Raw genomic sequence first — 20,361 nt, forward strand, 5'->3', positions numbered from 1 at the left:
TACCGTACTTTTTGTTTGTTTGTTTTTCGAGATAGAGTTTTAATCAATAAGTCTGTCACCCAGGCTGGAGTGCAGTGGTGCGATCTCAGCTCACTGCAACCTCCACCTCTCGGGTTGAAGCGATTCTCTTGCCTCAGACTCCCGAGTAGCTGGAACCATCATGCCTGGCTAATTTTTGTATTTTTAGGAGAGATGGAGTTTCACTATGTTGGCCAGGCTGGTCTCAAACTCCTGACCTCAAGTGATCCATCTGCCTCGGCCTCCCAAAGTGCTGGGATTACAGTCCTATACTTTTAAAGCTCAACACTGAGCCTGTTGAACTCCCTGTGAGCTACACCTATGGCCGAATGGTGGGTGTTTTGTTTGTTTTATTATTTTTATGTGGAGTTTTTCTTTTGGGGGGTGGGGGAAGTCCAGAGAAATTATGATGATAGAAAGAAGGAAACTATTCTAGTCCCTCCCACTAGGACAAGATCATGTCTACCTATCCCCAGCAATAATTATCTGTATATTAGACACCATCAAAACAGATCTTGGTATGCCCAAAGAAAATGCAATCAGCAAAAAAATAAAAAATAAAAATAAACAACAACAAAAACCAATAGATCCTCCATGATTGGCAATGAAAAACAAATTTGAGGCCACAAGATAAAAATGTCTTCTCCATACATGGATTCTTCCACAACGTAGGTATTGAAGATTAAGACTTGATTTTATTAGGGGAACTAGCAGATCTTCTCATAGTTGGGGATGGATGTGGAGCTTGACTAGAAATAAAAGTCTTTGAAGATGTGATACAGATAAGTAGTGGTCAGAGGTAAATTTGGAGCTGTAAATACTTCTGTTAAAGAAAGAAAGATCTCAAATGAATAACCTAATCTTCTATCATAAGACACTGGAAAAAAACTTAAAGCAAAGAAGGAAATAATAAAGATTTGAGCAAAAATTAATTCAATAGAGAATTTTAAAAAACAATAGAAGAAATCAATAAAACCAAAAGCTTGTTCTTTGGGGAAAAAAATCAACAAAATTGCAAGCCTTTAGCTACAAAAAAATAAACAAATAAAACGTAAAGAGGGAAAGAGAGAAGATTCAAATTACTAGAATCAGAAATGAAAACCTGAAAGAGAGGAAATTACTACCAACCTTACAGAAATTGAAAAAGATTGAGAAATACAGATGCTTTTTGCTTACAATAGGGTTATATCCCAATAAACTTATCATAAGTTAAAAATACCATAAGTTGAAAATGCATTTAGCATACATAATCTACCACACATTATAGTTTAGCCTAGCTGACCTCAAACATGCTCAGAACACTTACATTAGCCTACAGCTGGACAAAATCATCTAACACAAAGCCAATTTTATGATATAGTATTGAATATCTCATGTAATTTACTGAATACTTACTGAAAGTGAAAAACAGAATTATTGTATAGATACCTGAAGCATGGTTTTCAGTGAATGTGTATCACTTTCACACCATCGTAAAGTGAAAAAATCATTGTCAAACCATCTTAAGTAGGGAACCATCTGTTCTATAAACAGTTGTATGCCGGTAAATTAGCTAACTTAGATAAAATGAACAAACCACTAAAACTGACTTAAGAAGAAAAAGACAATCTGAGTAGACCTGTAAGAAGTAAAAAGATTGAATTAGTAATCAGAAAACTACCCACAAAAAAAGCCCAAGCCTGGATAACTTCACGGTTGAATTCTATCAAACATTTAAAGAAAAAAATAATACTAATTCTTTACAAATTATTCCAAAAAATAGAAGGGGGTGGAATACTTCCCAACTTCTATGGCAAATACTTCTACGAAGCCAGGATTACCCTTATACCAAAACCAGACAGACACATCATAAGAAAACTACAGACCAATATCTGGTATTCATATGGATGCAGAAATCCTCAGTGAAAAAACTGGCAAAACTGAACCTGGCAACATATAAAAAGATATATACACCATGACCAAGTACAATTTATTCCAGGAATGCAAGCCTGATTTAACATTCAAAAATCAATTAATGTAATACACCATATGGATAGAATAATAAAACAGAGATCACACAATCACCTCAACAGATGCAGAAAAACATTTGACAAAATCCAATACCCTTTTATGATAAAATCACTCAACAAACTAGGGACAGAAGGGAATTTCCTCAATCTGACAAAAGGTATCTGCAAAAAACCTATAGGTAATATCATGACTAATGGTCAAAGACTGGATGCTGTCCCCCAAGATCAGGAACAAAAAGAGACGGTCCATTCCAGCTACTTCTATTAACATTGTACTAGAGGTTCCAGCCAGTGCAATTAGGTTAAGGAAAAGAAAAGCCATCTGCATTAGGAAGGAAGAAGTAAAACTATCTCTTATGTGTACGAAATCCTAAGGAATCTACTTAAAAGACTGTTGGAACTAGTAAGTACTTCAGCAAGGTTGTAGGATACAAGATCAATGTGCAAAAATCAATTGTATTTCTACAAATTTGCAATTAACAATTAGAAAATAAAATTGAGAATAATTCCATTTATAATAGCATGAAAAAGAATAAAATAAAATAGGAATAACTTTAACAAAAGTTCAAACATACTCTGAAAACTACAAAACATTGTTGAAAGAAATTAAAGAAGATATAACTAAATGGAAAAAAAAATCTCATGTTCATAGGTCAGAAGGCTTATTTTTAGGGTGGCAATTCCCCTCAAATTGATCTACAGATTCAGCACAATCCCTGTCAGAATCTTCACTGATTTATTTGTAGAAAATAACGAGCTAATTCCAGAATTCATATGGAATTGCAAGGGACACAGAATAGCCAAAGCCATCATGAAAAACAAAAACAAAGCAGAAGGCTCACACTTCCTGATTCCAAATTTAGTACAAAGCAACAATAATCAAGACAATGTGGGAGGTCATCATGTTAAATGAAATAAGCCAGGCACAGAAAGACAAATATCACATGTTCTCACCCATATGTGGGAGCTAAAAAAGTGGATCTCATGAAGATAGGGAGTAGATTGGTGGTTACCAGAGGCCAGAAGGGCAGAGGTCAGTGAGGATGAAGAGAAGTTGATTAAAGTTACAAATATATGGTTTTGTAGAAGAAATAAGACTTAGAGTTTGAGAAATCACTTGAGTGACTATAGTTTACAACAATCTATTAAACATTTGAAAATAGCTAGAAGAGAATAATTCAAATGGCTCTACCATAAAGACAAATATTTAAGGTGATGGATATCCCAAGTACACTGATTTGATCTTTACAAATTATATGAATGTAACAAATTATCACATGTACCCTAAAACTACATACATCTCTTATGCATTGATTTAAAAAAAATTTTTTTAATAAATAAATAAAGCCAATGTCATTGGAGAGGGAATAAAAGACAGTGTGGTTCTGGCATTTGGATAGGTATACAGATCAATGAAATAGAATTCAGAGTCCAGAAGTAAATCCATGTGTATATATGTTCAGCTGATTTCCACAAGGGTGCCAAGACCATTCAATGGAAGAAAGGATCGTCTTTTCAACAAATGGTGCTGGGACAACTGGATATCCACATGTAAAAGACTAAAGGAAAACCCTTAAACCATATACAAAAATTAACTCAAAATGAATAAAAAATGTAAATGTAAGAGCAAAAATTATAAAACTCTTAGAAAGAAACATATGGTGTAAATGTTTGTGACCTTGGATTTGGCAAAATATTCTTAGATTTGACACCAAGAGCACAAGCAATAAAATAATAAAATAAATTAGACTTCATCAAAATTAAAAACTTTTGCACGTTTGCACTGGGCATGGTGGCTCATGCCTGTAATCCCATCACTCTGGGAGGCAGAGGTGGGTGGATCACATGAGGAGTTCGAGACGAGCTTGGCCAACATAGTGAAACCCCGTCTCTACTAAAAATACAAAAATTAACTGGGCATTGTGATGCGAGTCTGTAATCCCAGCTGCTTGGGAGGCTGAGGTACGAGAATTGCTTGAACCTGGGAGGCAGAGGTTGCAGTGAGCCGAGATCATGCCACTGCACTCCAGCCTGGGCAACGGAGCAAGACCCAGTCTCAAAAAAAAAAAAAAAAAAAAAAAGACACCATCAAGAAAGTGAAAAGACAACTCACAAACTGGGGGAACATACCTGCAAATTATATACTTGATCAGGGACTTGTATATCTTGTAAAAGGGACTAGACTTATACAACCAACCTGTGTAAGGGACTAGATTGTATTAAGAATTATTCTAGCTCAGCTGGGCACGGTGGCTCACGCCTGTAATCCCTGCACCTTGGGAGGCCAAGGCGGGCGGATCATGAGGTCAGGAGATCAAGACCATCCTGGCTAACACGGTGAAAACCCGTCTCTACTAAAAATACAAAAAATTAGCCAGGCATGGTGGCAGGTGCCTGTAGTCCCAGCTACTCGGGAGGCTGAGGCAGGAGAATGGCGTGAACTCGGGAGGTGGAGCTGGCAGTGAGCTGAGATCGTGCCACTGCACTCCAGCCTGGGCAACAGAGTGAGATTCCATCTCAAAAAAAAAAAAAAAAAAAAAAGAATTATTCTAGCTCGATAAAAAGACAACCCGATTTTAAAATGGATAAAGGACTTGAATAAACATTTCTTTAAAAAGATATACAAATGGCCAGTAGGCACATCAAAGCTGATCCACATCATGAGTCAAATCAAATCGAAACCACAATGAGTCACCACTTCACACCCACTAGGAAGATGATAATCAAAGAGTCAGATAACAAGTGTTGGTGATACCGTAGAGAAATTAGAACCCCCACACCCTGCTGGTAGGAATAGAAAATGGTGCAGCCACTTTGGGAAACAGCCTGGTACTTCCTCAAATGCTTAAAGTAGAATTACCATAAGAACCAGCAATTATACTCCTAGGTATGTACTAAAAAGAAATGAAAACAAATGTCTACATAAAAATCTGTATATGAATGTTTACAGCAGCCCTATTCATAATAGCTAAAAAGTGGAAGAAACTCAAGTGGCTATCAACGAATAAATAAATTTTAAAAATCTGTTATATCCATACAACAAAATATTATTTGTGCATAAAAAGGAATGAAGTACTGATATCTGTTACAGTGTGAATGATCCTTGAAACATTATGCAAAGTAAAAGAATCCAGCCACAAGAGACCACATGTCAAATGATTCTTTTTATATAAAATGTCCAGGAAAGGCAAATCTATACAGACAAAAAGTAGATTCGTGGTTGCTTAGGGATTGGGGTTGGGGTGTGGGGTGGGTAATAGCTAAAAGGTATGTGGGAGGTTTCTTTGAGATGATGAAAATATTCTACAATTGACTGTGCTGATAGCTGCACGTATCTATATACTAAAAGTCACTGAATGCTACTTTAAATGGTGAATTGTATGATATATGAATTATATCTCAATAAAGTTTTTTTTTTTAAAAAAAGGCATTTGCAGAAGTTCAGTGCTTTTCAGATGAGGCTATGAACATATTCTCAAGAATTATATACAGTCTGGTGTAACAAACACTGCGTTGGCCACCAGGACACACATAACCTAAGCAGCCGAAGGTTGTGCATGCTCTGTGCCGAATGCTATGCAGCTAATGAAGTGCTGCAGGACCCTGGAACGCTACATCTTTGCCTTGATGGCCTTGCTGCATCTCTTCCTTCTGGGTCAGAAGCCATCAGAAGGGAGATTCTAAAAAGGACCTGGCTATGGAGCGATATACTAGGCTGCTTTCTGAATGGAGTGAGAGCAAGGAAAACGCATGTGTATTGAGCATCTACTATCTACTATCTACGATTTAAAGCCAGTAAACAGTAAGGCTGCCATTACATTCCTTTTGTTGGAAAGTTCTCATAGTCTGGGATACCAATCCTTTTTGTGTCCCACATGTCAGGTGCTTTGGTATATGTGAGGAAGCTACATGCAGTATCTGGCATGATGCCTGGAATAGAGGAAGTGCTTGATAAATATTTATTGAGTAAACATTTGAGCCAATGTTAGCTGTAAGGCTGCCGTTACACAGAAGACTCATTAAAATTGATATTTTAAAGAGCTTACATATAAATTCTTTAGGTAGATTTGTGATAAACAATGAAAAAAGATTGAACAAAAACAGTATCCTGCTTATTGAACACTTTAAGTCTAAATTAAATATGCCTACATAGTTCTGATAGTCTAAGGTAGAGAATGCAGATAATTCACTGATTGGCACTATAGTCAGAAAATACAGATGCAGATGGCAGATCATTCCCTTATCGCAAAATGTGGGAATGGGGAACAAGGGAACATGCACTGAATGGATTTAAAAACTGTTGACGGTGGCCAGGCATGGTGGCTCATGCCTGTAATCCCAGCACTTTGAGAGGCCAAGGTGGGCGGATCACCTGAGGTCGGGAGTTCAAGACCAGACTGGCCAACATGGTGAAACCCGTCTCTACCTAAAAATACAAAATTAGCCAAGCGTGGAGGCAGTTGCCTGTAATCCCAGCTACTCATGAGGCTGAGGCAGGAGAATTGCTTGAATCCAGGAGGTGGAGGTTGCAGTGAGCTGAGACTGCACCACTGCACTTCAGCCTGGGCAACAAGAGCAAAACTCCGTCTCAAAAATAAATAAATAAAAATAAAGAAAGAAACTACTGATGCCCGTGGGTGAGATCAAAGGTAATAAAAGCTAACCTCTGAGCTATGATCCAAATGAATTAATCAGAAGGGAAAATAGGCTTCGGAGAGCATCAAGCAATACCTTCTACCCAGGCAAAGGATGTGCTGGTGGTTCCAAAGTCTGCCCAGGTGGACAACTGTCAAGACAAATCACCAAGCCCCAGATGTGGCTCTGTAGAAGTGGCTCCTGGGTGGCCGCGAGTGAACAGCACGTTCAGATGCACACACTGTGGTGGCTTCCAGAACTGATGAAATGGATCTGTTCAAACCCGATTGAAACTGTGTTTTCCTCACTTTTCTGTAGAGGGGTTCTGATACATCATAGCTAAGCATAAAAGTGACAGATGCATCGATGGCCCTCATCATTCGGTGGCAGGAAGGAAAAGGACCTTCACAAGCACCTAGCCCAGCATTTCCCCAAATGTTAAATGCGTCCCACTGGCGGGACAGGGAACCACATGGGTGTTTTCGTTTCCTAGGATTGCAGAAACTAACAAACCGGGTGGTTTAAAACAACAGAAATTTATTCTGCCATAGTTCTGGAGCCTACCAGTCTGAAATCAAGGTGTCCACAGGGCCAGGCTCCCTCTCAGCACTCTAGGGGAGAATCCCTCCTGGCCTCTCTCTGGCTTCCCCTGGTGGCCAACAATCTTTGGAGTTCCTTGGCTGGAGACAGCGCTCCAGTCTCTGCCTCCATTCTGGTGTTTTCCCTGCGTGTCTCGATCTGTGTGCAAATTTCCTTCCTCTTCTAAGGACACCAGTCATGGGATTAGAGCCCTAATTCAGTATGACTTCCCTTTCACTTGATTACATCTGCAAAGATCCTATTTCCAAATAAGATCCCATTTCCAAAAAGGGTTCCAGATACCCGAGAATTTGAACATATACAATTCAGCCTACGACAACCAGTAAATGTTTTTTTATTGTCATGTATTTCAATGTACATCCACGACATATAATTAGCACATCAAACAAAATGATTTCACTGATACAGTATGATTGCTTAAGCGGATTAATGGCTAAGATTAAAAGACATGAGTTAATGTAAAGGAGTATCTTGAGTAGATAGTTCTCTAAGTCTTACCCAGACACAGTAGAAATTGTGAAGGTGGTAAATTAATATTTGGAATGCATTGAGCTAGCCCCAACCTATCTCTTTAGGCAGGGTGTTGTCTAGAAAAGAAACTATGCTAGATACCTGAGTCTTTTATTTGAAAGCTTCCCCAAAGAGATTTTACAATCTCCTTTAGAGTGAGGCCATTGTGCTATGAATCTCACTGCCTAAAAGTTCCTCCTTACATCTAGCCTCAATCCTTCTTGCTTCAGTTAAAACAAATGACTGCTGGACATATACCCTTTACACTATCCAACATGTTAGGTCACCTCAACATCCAACGTGAGGCAGATGAATTCTAGGTATGCAGAACTTCCAGGAGCTTAAGAATTTAATTGAACTGTGACATATGTTTGTTACTTAAATCCAATATTTAAAGTCAGTAAAAAGAAAGGACCAAGTCTGTATCTGGAGAGGGAGCCCCCACTTTTCAAGCACTTTTGTGGCTGACTGGTGAGCAAACACCAGATGGGGCCAGCCGACCTGTTGGAGGATCTAACTCCTGCACACAGACTCCCGGCAGACCATAGGGCTCACAGGTGAAGGCATTCATGGTCTTTTCCTCCTGTGTCTGTACAAAATCCTTTTCCATCTGAAAGAAGCTGTCTTGTCACCCTGGCACTGCTCACCAACAAGAGGTTCCAACCCAGCCTTTGTGAGGCCATTTAATTGCGGTGGAGAATGCCAGCTAAACAAAGCAAGGTCAATGAGTGGCTTTTTACTCACTTCTGTAACCCTCTGCATCCAGCCAAGAGACTAATGTTGCCATTTATGAATCATTAAATCTTTTCCTCCAGAAAAAAAGAATAATCTGCCTTTTGCACAGTCACAAGAGCATGCTTAGATAGAAAGGAAAACGCACACGTGGCCCGATCTAAGAAATCTGCCACATTTTCAAAGTTTGGTGTCCTGGGAGCTTTCAGGACAGACTGATGGTCCTTTTTCACCATCACTAAACCTGCTTGTGGACTATGGTTCCCTCCAGCCACTGTGTATAAAGCCTGCCTATTAGTGAGGCCAAAGAACACTCTAGAACCATGTAAACCCACTCAAGCCTCAAGGCATACCTGTTTGCATATGAACCTGAACTGTGCCTAAGTCTTTCAGTTTAGGGAACAAAGCTTCAGGGTTCTGAGTCCAGAGTGTGTGGATTCCTCCCTTGCTCCCTGATCCCTGCTGAAGCCTGGGGTGGAGATAGGGTTAGGTAATGCCCCTGCATCCATGGCTTCCAGGACACCCGGGTGCAGCCCATTTCTGCTACAGTCCTGGAGGGTCAGGTGTGAGCCCCTGGAATGTAGAGAACCTCCAAAGAGAGGAGCAGAAAGAGGAAGAGGTGCAGGAGAAAGCCACGAGCCAGAGAGAGAAAGAGAAAGTCCCAAAACAGAGCGGCAGGGAGGGGAAAACGGACCTTATGTATAAAACTACAGATGCTCCTGACCGAGTGTCAGCTCTCCTCACTTAGGACACAAGGCTTAACTGCTTACAGCCCAGTGGGCTCAGACTATAGATTTTATTTTTAAAAATTAAACTGGCATTTTACTTGGATTCACTAACCAAATGAAGTCCTGAAACACAGCAATTCCACTATGCAAAATTATTCTCACATAATACCTATTAAGGCAATAAGAGCCACAACATCTAGTCTCAGACACTATTTGTCATCTCTAAACAGTTCTGTCTGTTTGTCTCTCTCTCTGTCTCACCCCCCACTTCCCACATCAGTCTTCCCAGTTGAGGGAGCAGCTGCAGAGTGAGCCCTTTCCACCATCAGCACGGCCACCTTCCTCCAGACTGGGAACCCTGCCCCGGCCTTGCTCAGAATCGATCGCCTGACCCCTTTGCCGGTCTGCCCAGCCCTGCTGGCCCCCACACCCTGCCCAGGCTATGGTCAGTGTCCTGTGGCCTCCACGTGTGAACAGTTTGGTTCGGCTTGCTGACAGAGATGGCAGCATCAGAGATTCCTAGCCCTGAAACCCAGATCAGAAAAGGCAGCAGTGCAGTTCGCAGATGTGTAGAGCTGTGGAGGAGCTACCCCTCTTTGCTTAGCCAGGTGCCATCACCTAGATAGTACAGGAAAAGGAGACCTGCGAGGAGAGGGGCAGGAGGGAGAAGGCGCAGGAAGCAGTAGCAGGTGCTCGTGCCAGCTGCACCTCTTTTACTCAGAGCCCAGACACAGGTGCTTCGGTGCCTACCTTGGTGGTTGTGTCTCTGCCACCCGGCAGCCTCTCCCGCTCTCCTCTGGGGGACTGCCAGTTTCCAGCACGTGCTTGGTGCTGTGGGATGCAGAGGGGCCTTCTGCTGTGAATCTCTAAGGGACTTCCTGGTGACCGAAACCCAAAGGTTTCCTCCCCTGCATGCAGCCTTTCACTGAGGCTCCTGTGGAGGTTTGCAGATTTTCTTTTCTCAAACTCAGTCCCGCCCCTTGTTCTTGCAGATAAGGGAGTTTTCCCTTAGGGCCCTCTGTGGCCTCCTGGCCCAGCCTTTCTGGTTCAAAGGGCACAGGGCCATACTACCTATGAGGCTGAGCATTTCATTCGCTTCAATTAAATTTTCCATTAACTCGGTCTCTGGCCAGTATGGATTTTCTCGCTAAGGTTGTCTCTCCAGTTCAGATCACTCAGCCTTGAGAATCAACCTTACGACTCCCCTCTGGTCCATTTAAGTACATTTCTATTTTTTCTCCCTTAATGAGATGCGCAGCAACCAACCATAATTTTAATGCCTGACACCTGAACTTCTAACAACCGCTCAGATGTCTCTGGTTTGCCTAAGACTTTGTTCTAAGCCTAGGGGTTGATTTCCTCCTTTGGAAATTTTGACCAAAGGCATTTTTGACCAAAGTCATCTGTTTGGGATAATGAATGGCCTTTCTGTGCTCTTGGGAGGAGAGCAGGTTCCATACCACCCTCCATATGATCTTGCAGCTTTGCCAAACCTCCATGCCAAGCTTATGAGAATTCCCAAGAGCTGGGGGAGGTGAAGTGGGTGAGACTTCCTGTGGTCACGCTGTTTCCTCCACAGCCCCCACACTTTTCTGGTCTTTCATAGAACCTTGGGGAAATTAAAAGTGGTCCTTAATCAGGAAAATGCTGAAGTTCCTGGAATAGAGGACACCTTGTAAGTTTCCTTTCTAAATGGACATCTCGACTTTGAGAGAGGTTCACAGCACTCCTAGCATTGCTCACTCTGGTGGAGCAAGTTGCTGTGCTGTGAGATGCTCTGCAAAGGGACCCATCTGGCAACAAACCAACAGCTCATGGGAAACTGAGTCCTGCTGACAACCATGTGAAAAAGCTGGAAAAGTGGATCCTGCCCTAGTTGAGGTTTGAGATGCAGCCTTGTGAGAGATTCAGAAACAGAAGGCCTGTGAGGCTGCACCTGGGCCTCTGACCCACAGAAGCTGTGAAACCATAAATGTTATTTTAAGCCCCTAAGTGTTGGGGGTAATTTATGACACAGCAAAAGATAACTAATGTGGACAGAAAAAGGGAAGCTGTTTCATTCCCCTTGATTCTGCATGTCCAGATTGGAAGTTGTCATTATTAACTCAGCAGTAGCTAGGATAGATCTGGTACAGAGTATCTGTCCACTTCTCTGCCAGGGAGTTTATGTTTGTTTGTTGTAGTTTTTTTCAGCAAAGGGTTTGTTGCTTATGAATGAAACCCAGAAAGCACCACTGTTAGGAGAGAGTTCATGAAGTTCATCTTAGAAGCCTACTGGTTTCCTAAGCTGCTTCAGCTCCTCTTGGCATGGTTTGCCATTCTAACCCTAGTTCTCATGCATGGGCAACAGGTAACGGAGTGAGTAGCCTGTGGATAGTAGTACCTTAGGGTCCGCCACAGGGGCTCAGGGTTGCGGTCCAGGAGAATAACCAAAAGGGGTCTCTAATACAACCTGTGCAGGTCCTGGAGGCCTTGAATGGCTGCGTCTCATATACCCTGCCCCTTTGTTTCCATCAGTCCTTGTGCTTCCACTGTTCTGAGGGGTAAATCAGAGAACTTGGTTTCCAACTCCTTGGATCTACTTAGATGCCTGGCCCATCTCCCAGACCTACTCTTCTGTCAGAGGCAGGAGCCTCTTTCGACAGGCTGACCAGAAACACAGAACACCTTCTGCAGCGGACACAGACACACCTGTTTGACAGAGAGGCCGGGGGACCCCCTGCCATCTGGCCAGCTCTAATGGCTCATGGAGAATCGAGGAGTGGGGGAGCCACATGAAGGACTAGTTCGCCTCACGGAACACGGGAGATTTCCAGTAGATTTTGTTATTTGAGGAGTGGGCATAGGGTAGAGGTAGGGGTGTCTTCCAGAGGATTCCTGGGGTCAGCCTTCTAGGAAGAAGGAGTCCGTTCGGCCTCTTTTTTTCAGGCTCTTTATCTCCTCCACACCCCCAAACAGTAGAAAGCCTGCAAGGGGTTCACCACTAGCATCATTCTGCTCCTCAAGTCTCACGTGATGGCATCTTTAATCCACAAAATAATTTGTGATTTAGACAAGAAGAGTGTTCACTTCTTTTTTTTGTTTGTTTGAATACAGTTACTTTCTACCAAAATTTTATCAAAGGGATCAACATGACTCAATATTACATTAGTTCATATTGAAGATACCTTGGGCAATTAAAACAACTTAATTGGAACATTCATTCATTGGTTAATAGTCATTGAGTAAATAACTTCCTCAGTATCTACAGGACATGAAAGAGGACCTGAGCCTTACAATGCAAAGGGATCCAATCAATTGCCGGACATAGTAGAGAATCCATTTTAAATTCTATGAAATGCAGGCTTTTCTCTGGAGGCCCTCTCTTTACAAAAGAGATTATATTTTCCCTTTTATTTCAATATTTTAAAATATGTACAGATAGCATAATTTAATGAAAGATATCACTGAAAATATAATAAAGCTTTTCCTAAATGAATTTACATAAGCACATGGGAAGAATTAGGATGAAGAATCCTACCCTGGAGAACACTCCCTATTCCACGGTGTCAGGGTTCTAGCTTGGCCTCTATGGCCCTAAGTGTTGGGAAAAATATGAAGGCTTTTGTATTTTCTACAAAACTTGTGGACACTTTTTAGTTTTGTTGTTGTTGTTGTTGTTTTTGAAAAGGAATCATGCTCTGTCACCTAGGCTGGAATGCAGTGGCATGATCTTGGCTCACTGCAACCTCCACCTCTGGGGTTCAAGCGATTCTCCTGCCTCAGCCTCCCCAGTAACTGGGATTACAGGCATCCACCACCACACCCGGCTAAGTTTTGTATTTTTAGTAGAGACAGGGTTTCACCATGTTGGCCAGGCTGGTCTCGAACTCCTGGCCTCAAGCAATCCGCCCACCTCAGTCTCCCAAAGTGCTGGGATTACAGGTGTGAGCCACTGCGCTCGGCCTGGACACTCTTTTTCAAAGTTTACATCAAAACCTTCTGCAAGTATTCTTAAGACCAGAGCTTGTCAATAGTTTATTCTCCTTCCAGATGACCCCCTTTCCAGTGCTCAGCTTGAGAATGAGACAGCTCATTTGTCCATGTGGCCCTTGGCTGTGACAGAACAAATACGGCTCCACAATGTTCCAGTTGTGTGGCCTGCAGTGGGACACAAGCAGGTGCAAAGGCATCTGCAGGAATGCACCTCCCTTCATTCCTTTCCTTTCTTTCTGTTTTTGAGGGAGGGGGGATTCCAGCTCTGTTTTTTTTTTCTTTATTTTTTTTATTGTGGTAAAATACATATCACATAAAATCTTGACTAGACACAGTGGCTCACTCCTGTAATCCCAGCACTGTGAGAGGCTGAGGCAGGTGAATTGCTTGAGGTGAGGAGTTGGAGACCAGCCTGGCCAACATGGCAAAACCCCGTCTCTACTAAAAATACAAAAATTATCCAGGTGCGTTGGCGGGTGCCTGTAATCCCAGCTACTTGGGAGGCTAAGGCAGAAGAATCACTTGAACCCTGGAGGCGGAGGTTGCAGTGAGCCGAGATCATGCCACTGCACTCCAGCCTAGGTGACAGAGCGAGACCTTGTCTCAAAAAAATAAATAAATAAATTACCATCTTTACCATTTCTAAGCGTACAGCTCAGTGATATTAAATACATTCAAAATGTATTTATCTATCTCCATAACTCGTCTTGTAAAACTGAAACTCTATACCCATTAATCAAGAACTCCCCCTTTATTTCTTTTCTTTTTCTACCATCATTCCACATATTATTTCAAACACCAGATCAAACTCTGCCACTGTCTGGTGGAGTAGGCTACTCACGTGGGTTTTGTAGAAATGAGGAAGTTCTCCAGGCAGCTGGAATGATGGGCTCTGCCTGCCCCGTGGTTGTCATCCAGCCCCGATGTAGCCAGAACACAAGGACATGGGGAAAACATCCCGTGTGGGAAAGGAAGGAAACCCAGGAGGAGAAGAGAATTGATCTTCCTAGAGTGTTGTTTCCTCCTTGATTTTGCTAAATGAGGGCTGGGGTTTGTTGTGTTCTTTCACATCTTTGCTAGAAGCAACACAGGTGTACCACAGGCCCCTTGTGGACATCTATTGTGTGCAGTCAGCCCTCTGAGCTGAGGAACAGGGACGCACACCCCACCCAGCCAGTGCTGGATAACAGGCCTTATGGACAGCAGGACTGGAGAGGAAAAGCAAAGGGCCAGGGATGAGAAGACCTACTCTCAGTTTCCTCCCTGCTGCTATCTTGTGTATGTGGCTCTGAACAAGTGACCTGGGCCCTGTGCACCTCGCTGCATTACAAACGGGGGAGCTCAGTACTATCTGCCAACTGACTAAATGGATGGGTCCATGTAGTGAAACTCATGCCTCTTGATGAACCCTGTTCCCTTTTAAAAATAAATGATCTTTCGTAAAGATAGACATTCTCCATATATTCTCTGTAATGTTATTCTATTAGATAAATGTGTTGTTGGATAGGAAGCAGGTTTGATTTCTCAATGCTGAGTGTATAGGTTCAACCGTAACGGAACACTGTGAGTGACTATTACTGGGAGGGTGTTCTGGTGCCTGCTCAAAGACCAACAGCCAAGGAAGGAAACAGTAAGCCTCAAGAATAAATGTCCGTTCTCATCTTCCACCCCCTGCCATCTGTATATCAAAGAAGCTACGCAGCAAAAGTAAACAATCTGTCCCCATTATGCTAAACCTTCAAAAGGCAGGAAACCAGCTACTAAATTAGATCTTGCAGAAGAGTTCAACTCTCACATTTGTGGTTTCCAAAGATCTCCTACTCTTGGTGAGCAGACAATTTGTTCTGTTGTGTTGCATAGAATTCAAGTCAGTAGGTATTTACTGCGTATTTGCTGTGTTTCAGGCTCTGCTGGGGACCCCCAGGTCTATCTAGCAGGAAGATGAGATCTGGACACAGAGTCCTGCAATATAAAGCAGAATCAAATGCCATTGTGGATGTGGAAATAAAGATCTGGGGAGAACAGAGGGATATCTTCTTGGGATTGGGGAAGGTTTAAAAGGCACCAGAGACCACGCTTCAGGTGCTTGCTGGCCATGGGGAGAAATTTGTCTGTTTGTCGTCATTCTTTCCTATCTTTCACCCTCTTCCCCAGATATGCAAGCCTTGTCTTTCTCCCCTGGATTTATACAAGTGCCACCTCGATCCAACCACTCTGCCCTTCATGCCCTTCTCTTCCTTTCCAGCCCACAAAACACCTCCACTCAACACTGGATCATCTTCAGGGGCAACACTTATAGCAGAGAAGAACCATCTTAGCACAGACAGACTTACTGTACTGAAAACTTGGAATAAGTTTCTCTGTGTGAGCAGGACTCTGCCAGCCCACCCACACTCTATCACTCAGGGTGTGGCCCCCATCCTATCAGCTGCACCAATATCAGCAGCACCAGTATCACTTGGGCACCTGTTAAAAGGCAGACTGTCTTGTGGAACAATAGACAATGCAGGCTTGTAATGGTGAGCAGTTGGGAGGGAAGAGGAGAATTATGTAATGGGTACAATGTACATTATTTGGGTGATGGGTGCCCTAAAAGCCCTACCTTCAGCACTATCCCACAAACTTGTACAAATAAAAAATTGAATTTAGCTTAATTAATTTTTTTAAAAAGAAATGCAGGCTTTCAGGCCCCACCCCAGCTTTACTGAACCAAAATCTGAATTTTAGCAACATACTCAGGTGGTTTCTGCACATTAAAGTTTGAGAAGCACTGGCTAAAGCATATTTATACTTGGGTCTTTTTAAATTTTAACACTCAAAGGCAAGATAACATTTTCCCCGTGGTCATCTCATGACTTCTGACAGAGCCACCAATGTTATCAAATCCGTCTTTCTGCCTCCATTCTCCTATAACACCCAGGTTGCTGCGTTACTTCCTCGAACACAAACCACCTTCAGATATCAGCTAACAGAATTGGAGGGAAATAACTAAGTTCCTGGTCTCAGGCCAAGAACTCTAACCTCCAGGCTTAATTCAGGCAGCGGAGAAGCCTGAAGGCTGATTTTCCCTAAGCACAGGAAAAATATCATTTGAAAAGGGAGTTTATAACTTTGGGAGGCCGAAGCGGGCAGATCACCTGAGGTCAGGAGTTCAAGACCAGCCTGGGCAACATGTCGAAATCCCGTCTCTACTAAAAATAGAAAAATTAGCCAAGTGTGGTGGTGCACACCTGTAATCCCAGCTACTTGGGAGGCTGAGGCTGGAGAATTGCTTGAATCCAGGAGGTGGAGGTTGCAGTGAGCTGAGTTCGCACCACTGCACTCCAGCCTGGGCAACAGAGCGAGACTTCATCTCCACAAAAAAAAAAAAAAAAAAAAAAAAAAGCGAGAGTTTATATTTCAAAGGTCTGTGGAAGAGATGTGGAAGAGCCCTCCCTCTTCTTCAAGGGAAGAGGTCTTGCTTCTAATACAGCCACTTTGTCTTGGTGTCCATACCTTCACCTCTGGGAGGCCCTTGCTAATGCTTTGAGGGTAACCTGCCCTCCTGCTGTACAGGGCTGTTCTCTGCCACCTCCAGCCCAGAACTGTCAGCCTGTAAGGGACCAGGGAGAACATCTTGTCCTACTCTTCCGGGTGGCCAACATTCCCACCAATGACCCTAACAAGTCACACATATTTGTCACCAACAATGGTGAGATCATTATCACCTACCTCCCAAGCAGCCCCTTCAAGTTCTGAGAGGCTTTGACATTTCAAAGCTCTTTACAATGTCAACTCCACCTGACTCCCAAGGGAACTCTCTTCCAAGAGTTCCAGCTGGTTATTTAACTGCCCAGTTCTCTACCTGGGAGAGTGTTCCTTAAATGTATGCTTCTCTAATGTGTCTTCAAAACACCTGGGGATCTGGTGTTTGAAAGTTTGGGAGGGCCACTAAGATTTTTGTCTTTGGTGGGTGATAGCAATGCCCCTGACCAGAGTTTGAGGGACAAGACCTTAGATTTAATTCAATCTACCTTTTACTTATTTAGTCTCAGTTCTGTTCTACAGGACCACAGAGAACAAAGCCACCTGACCTGCTGTCATATACTGGAACATAAAATCATATCTTTCCCAAATCTTCTCTTTTTTTCTACCAAAAACATCCCAGTTCCTTCCATAGTTCCTTAGCTGTCATGGCTTTACATCTTCTTATCATATAATTAACTGTCTTCTGGAAACGTTCCAGTGAGTGTTGACAAGGCCTTTAGGTGTATGGCACCAATCCTGGAACTCTTCAACTTGAACAGAACAACCCTGGGGCTAAGCAGAACCAGGCATTGTCCTGATTCAGATAAGCCCATGACCTTACAATCCTCTTCGGGAACAATGTGGTCCTATGGATGTACGGAGCCGCGAATAAAAAAAAACCTCCACCCTTCCCTCATACAAATGCATATGCCTTTCTTGTCACAATGGTGAGAAAATGGATGATAAACTAATTCATCCACTAACATACTAGTAACTTGACATGTTATTTAAAGGAACGTTGACAAGGCGATCTTAAAGAGACAATGTCTTACTCTAAAGGCAAACTCCCTAATGGTGTCACTGTAGGGCTCATGACAGACCGGTGGGAAAGACATGTAGGGTGAAGGTATTGCTCAGAGCATACCATGCCATCGCTGCTTCCTCCACTTTCCCTAAAGCTCCCTGACAAGCAAAATTCACAGCACTCAGCTCTGCTGAGAAATTAGTGCCACAAGGTTGGATAATTTAGAGCAATTTGTTTTTTCAAAGTAGTTATGAGCCAGGAAAGGGCTCAAGAGAACAACTGGGGTCATTACTTCCAAGCCAGCTGACTGGGAGGAAAACCAGCTTTCAGATGGAGACATCAGCTTTTAGGAAGGAAGGCTGTCATCCTCCTGGAATAAGATGTTAAAAGGAAACCATTTTAGGTTCAGTTTTAGCTGAACTGCAAGACAATAGATACCATATACCACAATAAAGTGGACACCATGCAGGTCTTGCAAAAAGAGATCGTGGAAAGCCAGTTTTACACCAGTAGATGACCACCCACATCCATCCTGCAAATGAGGTAGTAGAGGTGGAGAAACAGGTTAACTGAAGAGAAATTTTGGAGAAGACGATCCAGTGTATGGCTTCAGTGTGAACACATGAATAGCTTGAGATCTGTCCTCTGGAGCTTGAGAGACAAGCTCTAAAAGATGGCTGTTGGCTGGCAGAACAAAGGAGAGGTGCCTGCAGGGATCAGCCAATACATCCATAGTTTGTTTGGTCACAGGTTGTGTGTTTCTCAAGGACCAGATGTGGGCCATCAGAAGACATAGATCTGCAGCAGGATCGTCTTAGATCCTTTCCACAGGGCAGTCTGGAGGTACGAGAGGGCTTCAGCTGAATCTAGAGATTTACCCCCAGAGGCCTTGGACTGTGGAAAGAATTGTAAATGACCAGCTAGAGAAGAGTTGCATTTGTCCATGCCCATGCAAGTGCAGGTGAAAGATGGTAGGGTCACCAAAGAATACATGTAAAAGCCCACAGGATGAAGAATCAGCTTTAAACATCGGCTAGAAGCAGTGAGCATGATGCCAACTCACAGCAAGATTCATCACGTACAAACTCCCCTGCCTCTTGCGTCTCCTCCTTCCCCCATCCACTGTGAAGGGTTCCACTATCAAGGTTAGCGAGCTATGGGAGGAGGTAATAACAAAAGGGGGAAGGTTGGGGGAGAAGCCAACCATGCCCTTCTTTATTGCTGCGGGCAACTGGCCTGAAGCAAGCCTGAGCTGGGTGTGGGGCAGTCATTATGTCTTTGAGTGAAACTGAAAGTTCTGAGGCAGACTTCAAGTTCTAAACTGGTGGCATAGAAGCAAGCTGGCTTCAGTCGCCACCACAGAAAATCAAAAACAAATATATAGCACTGACAGTATAACCAGAAATATCCCAGAACTGAAATATGAAGAGGAGACAGTGCCTGGGGCCACAGAGAAGTGAAAAAACTCTGAGCAGAGGGTAAGAGAATCTGACTTCCACATTCATGTCCCTCCCTCCATCTGCTTAGCACCAAGCATGCAGAAAAATTTCTCCTAATTCACTGTTTCTACACTGGAAAAAGTGAGATCGAGGTAGACAACCAGCTTTCACACCATCTTGGTTTCCACGGCAGGAGTCCTGTCCTTGCCTTAATCCATAAGAAGCATTGACAGTACCCGAAGGGAGAAATATCCCTGAGGACAGCCAGAGACAAAGCAGGGAGGTAGAACTACCATCCCCAGCCCTGGAAACTCTGCTTAGTTACTTGCCCAAGGGAGATTTCAAATCAGCGTGGCTGTTGCACAGTACCACACTGTAAGTTTGTCCCACAGATCCCCTGGGCACAACCCCCTGCCAGCCTTCCCACACTGCTGGGATATACCTTTTTGGAATCTCCTGCATTTGGAAAGGGCAATGCTTCAATCATTCACTAGAGCTAAGGCAAACCTGGGCTTAAGGTGCCATTTAGAGCCAAAAAACCAAAGACAGTGACCTAGCAGTAAAGAATCTATAAACAAATATATCCAATAAAAGCCAAACAAGCCAGAGAAGACTGAAATAAATATTCCTTCCATGCAAAGACATAGACATATCCACAAGAAACAACGGCTAACAGGAAACCGTGATCTCCCCAAATGGGCAAGGCAAGGGACAAGAAACTGACCCTAATAAGATGGTAATACGTGAGCTCTCTGACCAAGAATTGAAAATAGTAGTTTTAAGGAAACTCACTGATCTCCAAGATAACGCAGAAAAGCAGTTCAGAAATATATCAGAAAAATTTAACAAAGAGATTGAAATAATTTAAAAAATCAAACAGAAATCTTCAAACTAAGAAATACATTTGCTGAACTAAAAAATTTATTAGAGACTCTCAATAGTGAAGTAGATCAAGCAAAGGAAATAATTAGTGAGCTCGAAGATAGACTATTTGGAAATATAGTCAAAAGAGTAAAAAGGAGAAAGGATGAGAATTAATGGAGATCACTTACAGGATATAGAAGATTACTTCAAAAGACAAAATCTAAGAATTATTAGTGTTCAAGAGGGAGTCAAGCAAGAACAAGGGGTAGGGAGCTCATTCGAATAAATAATAACAGAAAACTTTCCAAAAGATGTGAAGG

At 42.7% G+C, this 20,361-nt stretch overlaps 1 protein-coding gene across 3 annotated transcripts in view; it reads right to left on the reverse strand.

The window, feature by feature from the left end:
• The window catches only part of SCML4 (Scm polycomb group protein like 4), a 122,118-nt gene that overhangs the window by 16,673 nt on the left and 85,084 nt on the right, over positions 1-20,361 (reverse strand). The window contains exon 1 of one of the 3 annotated variants that reach the window (XM_058430388.1): positions 14,049-14,251. The exons of the other annotated variants lie outside the window; for them this stretch is intronic. Coding sequence (XP_058286371.1) covers positions 14,049-14,121 — 73 coding nt within the window. The 5' untranslated portion in view covers positions 14,122-14,251. Of the gene's footprint in view, positions 1-14,048; positions 14,252-20,361 lie in introns of those variants that run through there. 3 annotated transcript variants of the gene reach the window in all.

This window comes from Hylobates moloch, unplaced genomic scaffold, assembly GCF_009828535.3.
Source record: "Hylobates moloch isolate HMO894 unplaced genomic scaffold, HMol_V3 SCAFFOLD_2, whole genome shotgun sequence".
Lineage (NCBI taxonomy): Eukaryota > Metazoa > Chordata > Mammalia > Primates > Hylobatidae > Hylobates > Hylobates moloch.